The 18,758-nt window shown below is 33.3% G+C and overlaps 1 protein-coding gene across 1 annotated transcript in view; it reads left to right on the top strand.

Annotated features, from left to right (window-relative positions):
* Positions 1-18,758, top strand: part of LOC114330218 (gustatory receptor for sugar taste 43a-like) — a 61,626-nt gene that overhangs the window by 25,118 nt on the left and 17,750 nt on the right. The window contains exons 3-4 of the mRNA XM_028279538.2: positions 717-884; positions 11,334-11,402. Coding sequence (XP_028135339.2) covers positions 717-884; positions 11,334-11,402 — 237 coding nt within the window. The remainder of the gene's footprint in view (positions 1-716; positions 885-11,333; positions 11,403-18,758) is intronic.

Raw genomic sequence — 18,758 nt, 5'->3', positions numbered from 1 at the left:
GTATACAGGGTGAAATTTTTTCTAAGACTAAAACGAACTAAAAAATTAAGTAATCGTGTGCGGAAAAAAATAAATATGCCATTTTAATTGCCTATGTGTCTAATTTGTAAAATTCATATTAGAGTTTTCAAAAAGCGTATACAGGGTGAAATTTTTTCTAAGACTTAAACGAACTAATTTTTTTAAACCGGACCTGATTTTTTTCTAGTTTAAATAAATTAGTTGATTAGGTGGTAATAGTGTAACGATTGGCCAAAATAAGAGACACATCAATCTGACCGTTCAAAAATTATGACGAATACAATTTTCTGTCAAAATGCGAAAATCGCCCTGTATATTATTAAACAATGAGAGCAGATACTTTTTAATGGTCATTTGTTATTCCCCATAGGAGCCTCTATACGAGGTAGGAGTATGTACAGTTCCTCATGACTCACCCTGTATACTCTTCTTAGGTGTTTATTAAACACTTCTTAATAAGATTATAAAATGTTTTGTCTTGTTTGATTTTTTCCGTACGTAAAGACTCCATTGACTACACTACTACAAACATTAATATTATGTAACATACCATAAAATAAGTCTAATTATGTATTATCCCCAGAAGAAAGGATTTATACTGCCTATTTATTATGTTTTTAGTTAAAAAAAAATTAATTCAGCGAATGGTGTGTTAAGTTTTTATTTTAGGATCACAATAATTTATTTTTTTTTAGATTTTGTTATTTGGAGCATCTCTTTATCTGTTAATAACTCCTTACGATTTATATATTGAGATTTTAAACCAACAATATAGGTTTATTTTTTTGCAAGTGCTATGGATGATTGGACACTTATGGAGACTGCTACTGTTAATTGAACCATGTAACTCAGTAGCTCATGAGGTAAGTAATTTTTTATTTATCCCATTTATTTAATAGGCTTTTGCCTGTTTCATCATCCTATGTCTTCCTATTAGATGTCCAGGGTATCACTACGATTTTTTCTATACACTCTGTAATTTTTCGATCCTTTCTTAAACTACTTTTCTGGACACTTTCTTTTCATTTTTACTTAATTGGCGTAATATAACCACTTATTTTGGTCTAGAATTCAGTTATTCCTATCCTATCATTGCCGAAGTCTAGGATGTCCTTCCTTTCGTATTTTTCTCTAAAATTTCTTACCATCGTAATTTTAAACATTTATGTAAAGCTCCAAAGGCTACTGCATGCATTTAGTATTAAAGCTAAAGAACTAATTGTGCTCATTAACACCGAGAAGACCAAGTGCCTAGTAATTTTCAAAGAACCGATAAAATGGACTTAAAAATTAACTCAAAAACTGTGGAACAGGTGAATCACTTCAAATATCTTGGTACAGAAATAACAAGCTATGAAAATCTTTCAAAAAGGTCAGGGAACAAACAATGAAAGAAGCTAGAATCTAGGAATGCCTGACATAAATCGCATGGAAAAACAAGTACCTATCTAAATACTGAAACCAAAATCAAAATATACTCAGTGACATTAGAAGTGTTACACCCAGAAGGAATCATTTCTGGAAATTAATTTTTTGGCAACATGTTACATTTTCATTAAGAATGAAACGATAACATTAGGAAGACTTTTTATTGACAGGTAATAGGCTAATAGGTAATAGGTACAGGGCCGGCGTAGCCGAGTGGTAGTGTGCTAGGCTAGCGTGCCGGTGGTCCGGAGTTCAAATCCTACCGCCGGTAAGAACATCTAGACATTTTTAAAATGTTTATAGGCCCCAGGTCGACTCAGCCTGAATAAAATGAATACCTTGGGTAAAACCAGGGGTAATAGTATGGTATAGTTAGACCCAAACCCAGATATCCAAAGTGAAAGTTATCCTCCAACACCAAATTGTTCTATATGGTCCACATAATGTTCAGAAAAAAGCCACACCATTTTGAGGGTCGGGTTTGGGGGGGAGATGGGGGAGAAATCAGCAAATTCGTAGTTTTTTACGTTTTTCGTCAATATTTCTAAAACTAAGCGGTTTAGCATGAACAACCCTCTACACAAAATTGTTCTACATTAAATTTGAAATATAAAAGGCCCTATGCATAACCCTTCTAAAATTAACGGTTCCAAAGTTACGGAGGTAGTATAGTATAATTGGTCCAAAAAAAGGCCTAACCCAGAAATCCATAGTAAAAGTTTTCCTTCAACACCAAATTGTTCTATATGGTCCACATATTGTTCAGTAAAAAGTTACACCATTTTGAGGGTCCGGTTTGGGGGGGGGGGGGGAGATGGGGGAGAAATCGGTAAATTAGTAATTTTTTTAAGTTTTTCGTCAATATTTCTAAAACTATGCTTTAGAGTAAGGAATGTTCTATAGAAAAATGTTCTACATAAAATTTAAAACAAAAACGATTCTATACATAATTGTTATAAAATCAACGGTTCCAGAGTCACGGAGGGTGAAAAGTGGAGGTTTTCGATACTTTTTATATCTACCGATTTCTCCCCCCTCTCCCCCCCAAACCCGATGCTCAAAAGGATGTGACTTTTTTATGAACATTATGTGAACCATATATAACAATTTGGTGTTGGAGGATACCTTTCACTTTTGATGTCTGGGTTTTTGGTATAGTTATATCATAAATATTGCCCAAAAAATATAAAAAGTATCGAAAACCTCGACTTTTCACCCTCCGTAACTCTGGAACCGTTGATTTTATAACAATTATGTATACAACATTTTTTGTTTTAAATTTCATGTAGAACATTTTTGTGTATAACATTGTTTACGCTAAAGCATAGTTTTAGAAATATTGACGAAAAACTTTAAAAAACTACTAATTTACCGGCTTCTCTCCCATCTCCCTCCCAAACCGGACGCTCAAAATGGTGTAACTTTTTACTGAACAATATGTGGACCATATAGAACATTTTAGTGTTGGAGGAAAACTTTTACTTTGGATGTTTGGGTTAGGCCTTTTTTTGGACCAGTTATACTATACTACCTCCGTAACTTTGGAACCATTCATTTTAGAAAGATTATGCATAGGGACATTTTTATTTCAAATTTAATGTAGAACAATTTTGTATAGAGGGTTGTTCATGCTAAACCGCATAGTTTTAGAAATATTGGCGAAAAACTTAAAAAAACTACGAATTTACCGATTTCTCCCCCCTCTCAAAATGGTATGACTTTTTTCTGGACATTGTGTGGACCATATAGAACAATTTGGTGTTGAAGGATAACTTTCACTTTGGATGTCTGGGTTATGCCATCTTTTGGATCAACTATACTATACTATAATAATAGGCGGTTGAAACGTAGCACTGGCCCTGTTACCTTCCTTGTATACCGTAGGCCCTAGATATAGCAGACTACCCTGCTATACTCCCAAAGCCACTTAAGCGGTATAAAACGAGAGACTATTATTATAATAAAAAAAATTAATAATGTGTTTGGCGACCCCCTAGCTGAATACACTCCTGTACTCGTCTAGGCATTGACAAACTGAGACGATCGATGTCTGGTTGTGGCACCTCGTTCTAAGCAACTTGAATTTCATGGATTAACTGTGCCAGAGTGTGTGGAGGATGGTGCAAAGTGGGCAGTCTCCTCCCCATAATATCCCACACATGTTCGATAGGATTTAAACTCAGTGAAAGGGGTAGCCACGGCAAAAAATTAACACCAGCTTCTTGGAAAAAGTCTATAGTTCGCCGAGAAATACGGGAACGCGCGTTGTTTTCCTGAAAAAGGGCGTTTCGACGGCCGTCTAAATAAGGCAGTAAACTGGTTTGTAAGATGTCATCAACACAACGCGCATCTGCCATACTGTCTCGAATAAACAAAAGTGGTGATCGGCTACCATATGCATTAACCCCCCAAATCATTACTTCAACTGTGCTGTGCAGATGCCTCTCAACAGAAAACCCGATATCTCGTTGCTCTCCACGGCGGCGTCTTATAATCTTACGACCATCATGCATACCTAAACAAAATCGCGATTCATCACTGAATACTGCCTTATGGAAAGGCTGCTAAGAAAGCACTCGTGGTGGGCGGAATGAAACCAGTCCAAAGGTTTAAATACGACGGTATAGGATACGTCTAGTAATAAGTCTACCTTCTACTCCAAACCATTGATCAGCGATTTGACGCGTAGTAGCAAAACGGTCTCTCAGACCCAGGAGTCTAAAGCGCCTATCTTGACGCCCTGTGGTACGCCTCGGTTGACCAGTTGGTCTTCTTCGTGTTCCTCTACCTTCGTTTGTCCATACACGACACACTTGCATAACCGTCATTGCCGTACAATTAACACGACGGCCAATTTCGCGATACGACAATTCCATATCTCTGTAGGCAATAATTCTCCTCCTGTCAAAATCGCTAAAATGGTGGTAATTTTGGTGTCTTCGAACTCGAGGCATATTCTTGCACTGAATACAATTAGATTGAGGAATCATAACTAAAAATATCTGTACTAATCGGTCTTTATAAATTGGTCTTTTCACAAAAAAATTTAAAGATAAAACTTTATTTTTACAAAAACTATAACAGATAAAACATTGATATTGTTATCATAGCATGTTTTAACCTTTAACTACACGCGCTGGCGTACTTTGTACGCCAGATATAAGAATTCTACTGGCAATATATTTAAAAATTTAATTTTTGACCTTGCTTATTTTTCTAACCTATCACTGGAATGTGCTTTACAAATTGGTTTTAGTTTCGTTATAATCGGCGTTCTGGAAAGATCGTAATTTACATTTTATTATTTGTTGTTTCCGGTGGTGGACAAATACCCCAGGATTATATTACTATAAGTCGTAATATAAGTACATATTTTAATTGTTTTTTAGTCATTATGGCAAAAAATATATTTTTCTTTTTAAACAATACTTTTTCTCCTGTAAAAAATCACATTTAAAAAATTTTTTTATTAGTAATTTTATTTATCATGGAATCCAGTTATTTCATGATTCCAGTTATAAATCCCAATTGGCTTACTGAAAAGGACCTCCAAGTATTCGCTGATGCCGAATAAGGTTTACAACAAACAACTAAGTGTATTTAAAAAAAAATTAAACAAATCCGCTGTTTTTAAGTGTATTTTCTTGTGGCGTACAAAGTACGCCACGCGTGTAGTTATGTTATAACTTGATGCGCGGGTAGTTAAAGGTTAAATATACCTAGTCATTGTGCTGCCAAAAAATTAAGTTCAAGAAATGATTCCTTCTGGGTGTAACAATTCTAATGCTACTGACTATATAGGGTGAGGCAGATAAAGGGCCTATTAAAAATATCTCGAGAACTAAAGACAATTCAATTATGAAAATTGGAATAAGGGGGTTTTGAAGACTGATCTATTTAATGAAAATATTTTCATCTATTTGGTACTTCCGGTTATACCAAAAGTTGCTTATAACTTCGTTTTTTAAATGGGACACCCTGTATATTTTTACATTTTTGGATTCTCCTCGATTTCTTCTTTCTTAAAATATAAGGTTTTGTAATAATATACAGGGTAGGTTACAAGATAATTACGTTTTCTTATTAATTTCGTAGCAATATTCCCACCCTGTAGGATTGTAGTAGTTTGACATAATAAACTCTATTTATGTTCAAATGAATTTTAATATAGTCTACTATTGTTAACAATTATTAGTGTAGCTAAATTTTTAATTTTAGTATACAGGGTGGGTCGAAACTCGGAATAAGTATTTTCTGAGTTTTCTTAAATGGAACACCCCATATTTTAGTATTGTAATGAAATGATATTTCATGGTACTTTTTACTTCTTAATCATTCCCTATAGCTAACTGCTTTAGTTTGTGCTTAATTGTTAATCGCACCAACAATCTTAACTTCGATTGTATTTTGATTCCTCAACCACTATTGGCAATTTTAAGTGTCAGTATAGATTAATATGTATTTATTTCCAAAAAATTATTTGTTACTGAATATTTTCACGGCCAACCTAATACATATTCACCTATTTTGTGTTGCAATTAATTTTGGGTTTAATCACCAATAACTCACAAATTAAAGAAGTTAGGTATAGAGAATGCTTAAGAAATTAAAAAGTACCATAAAATAACATTTCATTACAATACTAAAATACAGGGTTTTCCATTTAAGAAAACTCAGAAAATACTCATTCCGAGTTTCGACCAACCCTGTATACTAAAATGAAAAGTTTAACTATACCAATAACTCTTAACAATAGTAGAATATATTGAAAATCATTTGAACATTAATAGAGTTTATTATAACAATCTACTACAATCCTACAGGGTGTTAATATTGCTACGAAATTAATAAGAAAACGTAATTATCTTTTAACCTACCCTGTATAATATTACAAAACCTTATATTTTAAGAAAGAAGAAATCGAAGAGAATCAAAAAATGTAAAAATATACAGCATGTCCTATTTAAAAAAACGAAGTTACAATCAACTTCCGGTATAACCGGAAGTAGCAAAGAGAAGAAAATATTGTAGTTAAATAGTTCATACCTCAAAACCCCTTTATTCAAATTTTCAAGATTCTCTTAGCTTTAGTTCTCGAGATATTTCTAATAGGCCCTTTATCTGCCTCACCCTGTATATATTAAAACAACAACAAGACCAATTATAACATATACGGCAGAAATACGACCAGATACAAATAAAACGATACAAATAATGAGAACAGTTGAAATGAGAACACTAAGGCCCAGTTTTTCAGTGACAGGTGAAAATTTTGGTTAGCTAACCTAGTTTAAACGTTAACCAATATTTTAACCCTCCTAGCGTTTTTCAGTGGTTTAAACCAAGTTAAGAAAATCTCGGTTAGCTAACCACTTTTTTTCTTCTGTTGGCAGCAGTAACTGTACTTGCGCATGTGCAATTCGAGAAATAATGATTAATTTGACAAAAAAATAAATAAGAAAACAATTTCATAACCACATTTATAAAAATGATTAATTTAATATCAAGTTCGAAATCTTTATTTAGTTCATAACGTCTACATCGACTTCATAACAGAATATACCATTACAATTACTGGGGCGATTTAGACTTTTTTGCCGATTTCGTTTGTCGAAGACCACGGTGTTTATCTCTATTGAACAGATTGACCAGGAAATAAGAAGTGAAACTATTAAATAATGATTTTGCTGTATACGCTGTGAGCTCGTAGGTAGAGGGGATAATTACAAATTCGCGAGCGCCAGTAGTGACAAGTTTGTAAACCTTTACTGGAAATTTGATTTTTGACGTTCTGCATTAAGAGTTGCATATTATAGCTTTCTCATGTCTCACGAAATGTCTCATGAAAGTTGTTGTATTAAAGAGTGTCGAAATACTGGTTACAATAGTAACTGTGTATTCTACAACTTTCCTGTCCCTAGCATAAGGTGATTCAACGACAAAAATGGATTGATGCAATTAGAAAAAAGTAAGTAAACAAAATTTTAATTTTAAAACGGTAGAAAAATTTGAGCTAAAGGATCAGTTAGCACACTCTCGAATTTTGACGGTTTCAATTTTACAATCCAATCCTGAAACAAAATTTGAATGCGTGAAAATAACGACCAATCACAGCAAACGTAGGATGCCGTTAACTGTCATTCATAAGTTAATATTTAAGAAGTATTATACTATAATTATATTAAATTATTATACATTTTTGCAGAATAAATTTTTTCTAATATTAGTTGTCAACATAAACGTCAAAACGATAAGCGAAATCTTAAAAATATTCACAATGAATAATAAATTCTGTACTTACTGCTATTAATTATCGATTACAATCCAATTACTTCTTTACGTTGTAAATATTACACGATAAGAATTAAATAATAAGTTTGAAATAACTATTATTTGCTTTTCTACTCTCCTCTTTAAAATTCCGGCCGAAATAGGAACACTAGTCAACCGTTAGATGGCGATAGCAGCCATACCAGCGAAACTCACAGAGTATAGGCAACACTTTATTCTTTCCAGAAAATTTCCGGTAAAAGTTATACTAGTAATCCTGTAGGTAGGTGGCGATACCAGCGAAGCTCGGAGCGGTATAATTATTATCTGTTTAAAATATTACTAGGAATCATGCATTAAATCCTGTTACTGTAGGTGTAAACATAGGTACAGTCGGAAAAATGAAAGAATACCCATGAACGAACATATAAACCACGCTGTATTTTCCTGTCACCGTGTCACAAATAAAATTGCCCAGCGCAAGTACATTAATAATAATTATTACATGTACTTGCGCTTGCCAATTTTTTGTGTGACACGGTGACAGGAAAATAAAGCGTGTTTTATATGTTCGTTCATGGGTATTCCTTCATTTTTCCGACTGTACCTACCTGTTACAGTTATAATATATTTAAATATATTTCCTATTTCCTATTTAAATATATACTTTCGATAATAATATATAATAATTTATTTATAAGAATAAGGAGGTATTTTAGAATACTTCCCGCGATATAAACATAATAAAAATAACATAACCCAACTAATCTCTCCTGTCAGTCAAAATAAACATAATTTGACCCTGATGGATTCACTGCACCCATGCGCAAGCGGTAACCACAAAATCCGGAGTTAAACCACCTAACGAGGATTGGTTAAAATCTTGGTTAACTTAAACGGGTTTAAGCTCTAACCTAGTACTAAAAAACTGATTAACCATGAATATTTCGATGACCGAAAAATAAATAGGTTAACCCAGCACTGAAAAACCGGCCCTAAGGACTATCCAAGGCAAAACTCTACGTGACAGAATAAGAAGTGAAGACATTAGACAAAACTATGAAATACAGGACACAGGAAGGTGGCTAAGACAGAGACGAAGATATCGGAACAAACATATAAAGAGAATGGAGGACAGCAGACTCGTTAAAAGAGCAAAAACCCAGTAGGTAAAAATCCACAGGGTAGACCACCAAAATGATGGCGAGAATGCTGGACCTTATCGTCCGGGGAAGACTTGATGGCAATTAACGGGCAGTAACTTACTAGCATGATCAATCATGCTAGAAAGAAGAAGAAGAAGAAGAAGAAGAAGATAAAATTATTCTTTTTGTATCAGGCCTTATCTCTGTCGAATAAGTTATAACCGGCCATATTTAGAAAGATTGGACCTTCTGTCGGTTCGTAGATTTTTATTGCTCTAGATGATATTTAAAAAGTCCTGCTGTTTTGTTTTCTTATTTATGTTTTGTAAAATTTTCGCTTCTGTATCTTTGTCAACAAGGGCATTTGTCAATGGTGCACTTCTTAGGGACTCAAAAAATCGAAAAGCAAATTTTTAACCATGACACTTGATATACCTTGTTATCTTCGGATTACGTTTACTTAATTTATTCACAAAAAATATTTAACAATTCAGATGAAACTACTTTAAGAAAAAATATGTCAAGATTTACTACGATAAGACCATAACACAAATTCGAAAAATTGTTGCTGATAGATAACTCAATTTATTTTATAGTACACGAAAGTACTGATTCAGTGAGGCACTACAATATGATGTTACCTAATTGTGTCAAACGAATTGGATGAAAGCAAAAATTTGAGCATAGCAGGTTTTGTTCAAGTTTTCCTGTATTTTTGTAAATGAGTTTTCCTGTTTTTTTTGTAGATGAGTTTTCCTCTTTTTTTCTACCAAAAAGTATACCATGCGATAAAGTTTTATGCGGTGTATAATGTTAAGCGGCATATCAAGCTAATCTGTATTTATAAAACGATAATATAGTCTATCTAGAAAGTATCCGAAAAAAAAAGCAGAGTTATAATTTTACGGTATTTATTTCTATCACTTGAAATATAAAATTTCAACAAATAATTCATCTCAAATTACTTATACAACCTCCATTTAAATCTAAACACGTAACTAAACGTCCAGGTACACCAGAAACTAGGTCAAGGCCATAATTTTTGGCAAATTTAAACCAAATCAAACCTCCTTAATCTCGTGGCGCTGCTCGTTCCACTTCAATCTTCATCAGTCCCCATATGTTTTCAATGGGGCTAAGATCTGGAGATGCTGCTGGCCACGGAATTATTGCCAATTCGTGTTCTTGCATCCAAGCTTGAGTATAAGCAGAAATATGGCATCTTGCATTATCTTGCTGAAAACGCCACCCCTCTGGATATATAATATGAGCCGTTCCAAGAAGAAAACCATTTAGGGTGTCACAATATTTCGCACTATCAACAGTACCATTAACTATACAGAGAGCTGTTGCACCACGCTGAGATATTGCTCCCCAAACCATTATTTTAGTGGGAAATTTGAAAATTTCAACGGTAACATTTTCCCTTGATAGAACTTTTAGATGATTTGCACCAAGCTGGAAACAACTTTCATCAGATGCAAAGACGTTGTTAAAATTATCTTCTCGAAAACGTTGACAAAAATCTATTCTTCGTTGCCTTTGCAGAGGTGTCATTGTAGGGATTTTTTTGGATTCCTTAATATGTAGCCTTGCTTTGTCAGTGAAATGCGGACAGTTTTTGGGCACACTTTTATTCTTCGTTGATTTCCAAATATGTTCGCTAATTTTCGAGACACTAGGCGCGGATTTTGTCGTCCTAAAGCTACTAAAGCATTTAAATTGTTTCGGCGAATCTTACGTGGTCTACCCGAAACTGGTCTATGTCTCATATCTATGCCATTTTTTATTATCTTTATTGTCTCATACACTGCACTTTTTCCGACTTCAGCCAATTGCACTAATTTTTTAACGTTTCGGACACCCTTTCTATACAAATATTCCACCACTTTCCTTTTTTCTACTTGCGACATTATTTCACAAATCTTAAGTCTATTTACAAACAACAGTATTTGACAGATGGTGTTGTCATGCGATTTTGTCCATAACTTATTATCGGCACAATCTACAGTCGGAAAAATTAAAGAATACCCATGAACGATCACATCAATCACTTATTTTGTATTTTCTGTCTTTTTCTATGACAAACGTTTGTTATTTATAGAAAAAGACAGCAAATACAAAATAAGTGATTGATGTGATCGTTCATGAGTATAGGGCTTTTCATCGATTGTCATTTGTTTCGAGCTTCTGTCATGTGTCACATAATATTAATATATCTACGTCATACGTCTTTGGTTTGTATCATTGGTTATACCAATAACGTACGACGTAGATATATTAATATTATGTGACACATGACAGAAGCTCGAAACAAATGACTGTGAATGAAAAGCCCTATTCTTTCATTTTTCCGACTGTACTTGATATTAAAATGTTACAAAAAGAAAATTTATTAAAATTAGGACAATATAAAATTCCAGATACTTTCTAGACGGACTTATAGTATTGTAACATATTTTCTTCTAGGTTCAGAAGATGTCATTCATTGTATGCAAGATGTTAAGTCACAAAAGTGACATAAAATTTAATGAAAAGGTAATTTAAAATAGAGCAAAATGTAGAGATTTTAGATTTGTTTAAATATTTTATAAGGACTTCCTATTTTTCGAACGCAGATTTTATTCATCTTAAATATTACTACAAACGAAAAAAGTAGATATAAGTAAAATTAAAATTTCCATCGTAAAAATGTGGACCAACTATCCGAATTCCAGCAATCCCTGCTCAATTTTTATGCCACTTTTATGATCCTCCTAAAACCATTTTAAATTTACCGGACTTCAAAATTTTGTATTTTGTTTATAAATAAACGTTTTAGTTTATAGAATATTGCTTCGTCTAAAAACTGTACTCGCATTTATTTGTTTAATACTCTTTTCTGAATATTTATATTAAATAATTCGAATAGTTCTTGTTGACATCTGTTGACATCTTCAATACAACAGCCAAGAAATAGAATATGATAATATCAGCAGAAAAAACCAAATGTATGGCAACATCTAAATACACACTACGATGTAAAATCGTAATTGATGAGAAAATAATAAAGCAGGAAGCAATGTTTAGATATCTTGGAATTAGGGTGGTTCGAAAAAACTTTTTTTTTTTATTTTAGATCGCTATATTATAGTGCACAAAAGTTGCCATTGGTATAGACGTGAATTAATTTGTCTTCCGGTCGCGCAATGCCATCGAAGTTAGCAAACAATTGTGAAACACCTTAATTTTTCATATTTTTTAAGCAGGCCAGATGGTTTTAATTTCGTTCTCATACCATGTAATGAATTAACTACTAAAAGTATGTGAAATCAATATAGTATATGCTCTTATTATATATTTGTTTTATATCTTCGAACCACCCTACTGGGAATAGGTATAACCAGTAGGGTGGGTCGAAAAACAATAATGTTTAATTTCTTAATCGCTATAACGCGGAAAACTTGCCTTTAGGGTATATAAGTAAAATGCAAAATAAAATAAAGTTATATATTGAACCCCCAGCTAGCGCATCATACTTAAAATTTAGATTTTTTCATAAAACAAGACATTCTTCAATTATTTTTACAATCTTTAGCCAATAATATTTAAACGTGCTATAATGAAAACTGTTTAGTTAATAGTTTAAAAAATAGGAAATACATTTGAAACAGACAATAGCTTTTAATTTGAGGTAGCGCAAGATACTAAAAAATTGTTAAAATTCACATATTCACCTTAAAAGAAGGTGTGGTCTAGTATGTTGTGTTGGGTGTTAATAGCACAATCCATTTTTTTGGTCTTTTATTTTACACCCCATTTAATTGGAATATAATTATTATAGTGTGTTTAAAGTTATAAAGGATATAAATATAACAAATTATAATTTTAATAACATGTTTAATTGAAACAAAAAAAAAAACGAATTGTAGCCAAACAATGTCAACAAATTAAATGAAATTTTGACTTTAGGAAGAGTATTTACTCATTATTTCTGAGTGGGTACGTTGAAGCTGCGCTTGCTGTCAAACTTTTGCATCGAAGCTCTGGATGCTACGGCAGATCTTATGACACCATCTCGTTCCTAACCACTAGGATTACTAGTTAATCGCAATCTTTTGAGTAAAGATGAATAGTATCTTCTAGACATAAGTTGTGCGATAAAGTCAGGCAACTGCCCTGTGGACTTATCTGTTCGAGAACCGGGTCCACGTTCCCACTCTCGATGGTTGACTACAGCTAACAGAGTTTTGAGACTGTATGAAAGTGTGGAAACGCCGTCAGTTGAAAATAAATTGTTTGTTAGTATCCTTCATTTTTAAATCATACATGCTTGTATTGTTCAAAATAAAGTGCAGCAAATACACAACAGATGGACCTGAACACGTTTTTGAGGCTATCAAATCAACCAGATTTCTACCAGAGAATTTGATTAAAGTAGTTTATCCTGTAATCGAAAGAAATGCGTTTTTCCCACCCAGAAAATTTGCTACTGAGGATGATAGTGAATGAAAGGAAATACATAAGAGAATTAGGATTCCGAAGAATAATCAAAGCAAGGATGTTAGCTACAGAAACAGAGACAGTTAGGGTTTTTGGACCTCCAAAAACCACCTTTCATGCGACTGACTCTACTGAATTATTTGATTAGAACACCACTGAAATTACACCATCATCACTGTTACGGAGAGTCTCTGATGATGAATTTTGGGCTAAAATCACTGCTGGTGAAACACCCGAGGATTGGAACTTTGGAAAATTTCTATGTCATACTCAAGCCGTGGAACGCTGCGTCAAGTTGATGACTGAAGCATCTAAAAAAGTCGTCGGTGCTAAGTAATGAGATGGTTTCATAAAATCTGCCGTAGCATCCAGAGCTTCGATGCCAAAGTTTGACAACGTACCCACTCAGAAATAGTGAGTAAGAGACTCTTTCTAAAGTCAAAATTTCGTTTAATTTGTTGACATTGTTTGGCTATAATTTTGTTTTTTTTTGTTTCAATTAAACATGTTATTAAAATTATAAGTTGTTTTATTTATATCCTTTATAACTTTAAACGCACTATAATAATTCTATTCCAATTAAATGGAGTGTAAAGTAAAAGAACAAAAAATGGATTGTGCTACTAACACCCAACACAACATACTAGACCACACCTTCTTTTAAGGTGCTGATATGTGAATTTTAACAATTTTTGAGTATTTAGCGCTACCGCAAATTAAAAGGTATTGTCTGTTTCAAATTTATTTCCTATTTTTTAAACTACTAACTAAACAGTTTTCACTATAGCACGCTCAAATATTATTGGCTAAAAGTTTGTAAAAATAATTGAAAAATGTCTTGATTTCTGAAAAAAAAAACTAAATTTTAAGTATGATGCGCTAGCTGGGGGTTCAATATATAACTTTATTTTATTATAATTCAATATATTATAAAGGCAAGTTTTCCGCGGTATAGCGATTAAAAAATGAAACATTATTGTTTTTCGACCCACCCTGATAACCAGTTAGGAGATGTTGAAGAGGAAGTACGACAACAACGCTTAAAAGCAAGTAAAGCGGCGGGATCTCTTAATGACACAATCTGAAAGAACAAACACCTAAACCAAGATACAAAAGTAAGAATATATAAAGCAGCAATTAGACCTATATTGACGTACACGGCGGAGACAAGACCTGACACATCTAAAACGAGAGGACTACTAGAAACAACAGAGATGAAAATACTCCGATGGATATCAGGGAAAAGTCTGTTGGTAGGGAGAGAAACGAAAACATAAGAAGATCATGCAATGTAGAAGACATAATAGATGGGTGACAAAACGGAAACAGGAGGGGAACGAACACACTAGTAGAATGGCAGAGGATAGGATAGTAAGAATAGCACGAGATAAGTTACCAAATGGACGAAGAAGTATTGGCAGACCAAGAAAAAGATGGTGCGATAATTTAAAAAATTTAGGAGGCTAATATTAAAGAAGAAACAGGCTTTAAAGCCTACCTTCAAGAAAGAATAAGAAGAAGAAGTTCTTGTTGACCACCTAATTTTTCTCTACAAACCAACAGTAATTAAAATTTATATTCTTTGTCCCTACCTCATTTAAACGCACAACCATTGTTGATAAATTACTTCACTGCAAATACATAATGTCAAATAAATATCAGCTATTTGGCATATTTTTGGAATGCAAAAATAAATGGATGATAAATGAACAAGAACAGAAAAAACTGGTCTGATAAGTGTTAAACATTTAAGTTTTTAAAACTTTGAATAAGTCTGAACAATAATTTGAATTTTTGGAACCTTTACACACATAATATCTCTTCGAGTATTTCTCAAAGTTATTCGAGAAGGATAGCTTAATCGAATACCGTTGACTTAGTCCCTGAAACGACTATTCATTATTTCTTTAATTAAATAAATTGTTATAGTGTGTTACTTACAAAAAGTCCATGATGTCAACAGTTACTTTGACAAAAATATAACCCAATAAAATTTACGTGTCAACTAAAATAACAATTTTACAAAATTACAAGTTTTTGTGTTTTTTTAACTCTCTCTTCTTCTTCATGTAGGTACAATCATAGCTATCTTAATTTTATTCACTGCCACCATAAATAGCATGCTTGTATCAACACCATACCAATCTCGCAAGTTCTTTAACCATGAGGTTCTTCTTCGTCCTGGACTGCGTTTGCCTGCTATTTTTCCTTGCATGATATTTTGTAGCAACTATATTTGGGACCTCTCATTACATGTCCGAAATACTCCAGCTTTCTCTGCTTGATGCTTCTTATGATCTCAGTAGCCTTGCTGAGATGTTCTAGTATTGTGGAGTTTCGAATCTTCTCCGCGCAGGAAACTTTTAAAATTCTTCTATAGCACCACATTTAGAAAGCCTCAAGGCGATTTAGATCAATTTTATTCACAGTCCAGGACTCGACACCATAAAGTAAGACTGAGAACAAGTAGCGGCGAAGTAGGCGGATCTGCAATACCAAATTTAGGCCTCTGTTACATAACACCTTGGACATCCTTCTAAAATCGGCTCTAGCCTGCTCTATCCTGGATCTAATTTCGCCGTGACATTCTGCGTTACAATTTAACTGCTGTCCGAGGTAAACGATTTTATCAACTTGCTCAAGTTTGGTATTATTTACAAATATAGACGGTTTTATATGCTGTTGTTTACTTATTAGGAGTATTTTGGTTTTCCGTATGTTCAGATCCAGACCTGCCTCCCTACAACTCTCAACGACACTATCAAGTAGTATTTGCAGATCTTCTTGACTAGAAGCTAGGAGTACTGTATCGTCCGCATATCGCAAATTATTGATGACTTCACACCGTTCATAAGTATTCCTTCTTGTTTTTCAGAAAGTGATTTTCTGAAGATTCTTTCGGAGTAAACGTTGAAAAGCAGTGGTGACAAGAGGAATCCCTGCCGTACTCCTCTTTTAATATTAAGAGCCTGTGATTCCACACCATCTACTAAACTGATGTTATTTGATTCCAATATAAATTTGCAATTATTCGAACATCTCTGCCGTCCAAGCCAATGTCTTTTAGAGCTTCGATCAATATAGAACGCTTAACACGATTAGATGCCTTTTGGAAGTCAACAAAACAACAGTATATGTCTACAGATATATCTCGACATCTTTGAGCAAGTACGTTCATTCCAAACAGTGCCTCTCTCGTTCCAAACCAGTTACGGAAATCAAACTGTGTGTCATCCAGGTATTCCTCGCATTTATTGTAGATATGACCATGTATTACCTTCAGAACAATTTTCAATAAGTGGTTTAACAAACTGATGGTTCTATAATCAGCACAGGTTTTTGCTGTGGTCTTCTTAGGTAGAGCTATAAACAGTGAATTGGAGCAACCATTAGGTAGTTGTCCGCTGGTACAAATGGTTTGAAAAACGAAGTTATAGCCTCTAAAACATTGCTATGATTCATAAGCTTGTATATTTGAGTTGGAATTTCATCAGAACTAGTCGCTCTGCCATCCTTTGATGATTGTATGGCTTTTATAACCTCAGAGGGTGTTATTAGGGGTCCGTCGCAGTTAGTAATATCGGGAGATGAACTACTCCTATCGTCTTCGAATAGGTTCGTGATTTAATTTTCCCATTCTTTAAGTTTGTCCTCTACTTCAAATATTACTTTACCATGTTCATCCTGTAGCAATGCAGTTTGTTTCTTATTGAAGGTACCAGCCGCTTCTTTCACTTTTTTATACATGTTAAACCTGTCGTATCTGTTTTCAAGTTCTTCAATGTTGCTTCTCGTATTTTACGTCGAATTTCTTTTTGTATGCTGTTATAAAGTGTTTCGTTGTTTTTCGCTAGTCGCCGTTATTCCATCAAATTCAATATGTCATCTGTCATCCAAGCCTGCTTTTTTAGCTTTGACCTGCCTTGTAAATTTCTCACACAGATTTCTTTTACTGTTGTTAAGATTTTATTTAAGCCCCCATCGACATTTTCACCAAAATTTTCCCAAATTAAATTTTCGTTCAGTTTTCTTTGAACTTATTCCTTAACTTTCTCGTCTTGTAATTGGGCTGTATCAATATTTTTGCGAGACTTCTTTTTATCACCTTTTTTAATTTTAATTGGGTTACAGCTACTATGGGATTGTGACCAGTCCCAATATCAGCACCTGGATAAGTTTAACTGATTTGATGCAGTTTCTAAATCGATTTTCTATTCGAATGAAGTCGATTTGGTTCCTAATAATTTTGTTCTGCATCCTCTGATCCTACTTTTGACTTCTAGGTGTAGAGTCTTCTCGGTGGTAGTTTAAAGTGAGTACTCGATATAATGAAATCGTGTTCTTGACAGAACTGGACAAATCGATCTCCACGTTCGTTTCTGTTTCCCAAGCCATAATCCTCCAAAATGTTCAAACAGAGTCCTTTGCCGACTTTAGCGTTAAAATCTCCGAGGATTATGGTATTTAACTCTCTCAGGAAAAAAATTTTAAAAGTTTATGCGTTACTTTTTAGACATACTGTAATACATATGACAGGAGACTGAATTGTAAACAATTTAATTTATATTCACTTTTGTCATATACAGGGTGATTGATTAGTGGGGTAAAGCTCAATAGATCCGCTATAGTAATAGATAGCAATAAAAGTTAACACCAAAAATTTTAGCCACCTTTGAGCTTCACATTACAAAATTAGTTAAAATGTTACAGGGTGTCCGATAACATAGAGGCAGACCAAACTTATGTTTTTTTAAATGGAACACCCTATATTTTACTTTAAATTTGAAATCCTATTAACTTCTCCATCACAAAAAGATAATGGTTTGTTATGTTATACAGGGTATTTACAAAGTCATAAACAATTTTGTATGAAAATCGTAATAACAAGTTCAACTCCCTGTATAAATAAAAATAAGCACAACAGCCATGATTTATTCATGCCATATTTTTTGTTTATTGTCAAAATTTTCAAGAATGATTGACATTGCTATTTTCTTTATATCAAATACAGGTTGAGTCAAAACGCAAGTACATTATTTTCTCAGTAATGTTAAATGGAACACCTTGTATTTTATATCATTATTGAGAAGTAACATTACCGTACTTTAATTTTTATATAACATTCCCTACCTCCAAATTTATTAGTTTTCGAGATATTTTCATTTTTCCGAGCAATTTATTTTAGGTCTCTAAATTTATCTAAATTTAAAATAAGCCATGACTGAATTGACAATTTACGATTACTGATTATCAATCCCGTAATCAATGTACCAATGTAGCAAATAAAGAAATAAAAATAATTTATTAGTAATACATTTTACAAAAAAAAAAAAACAACCACATCATTCAACATTTTTAAAACAATTAAAAACTACTTTTTTATGTAAATGCAACAAATAAAGAAAGACAATT

This window comes from Diabrotica virgifera, chromosome 7, assembly GCF_917563875.1.
Source record: "Diabrotica virgifera virgifera chromosome 7, PGI_DIABVI_V3a".
NCBI lineage: Eukaryota > Metazoa > Arthropoda > Insecta > Coleoptera > Chrysomelidae > Diabrotica > Diabrotica virgifera.
Note: the sequence above shows the minus strand (reverse complement) of the source record. Positions and strands in the feature narration are given on the sequence as shown.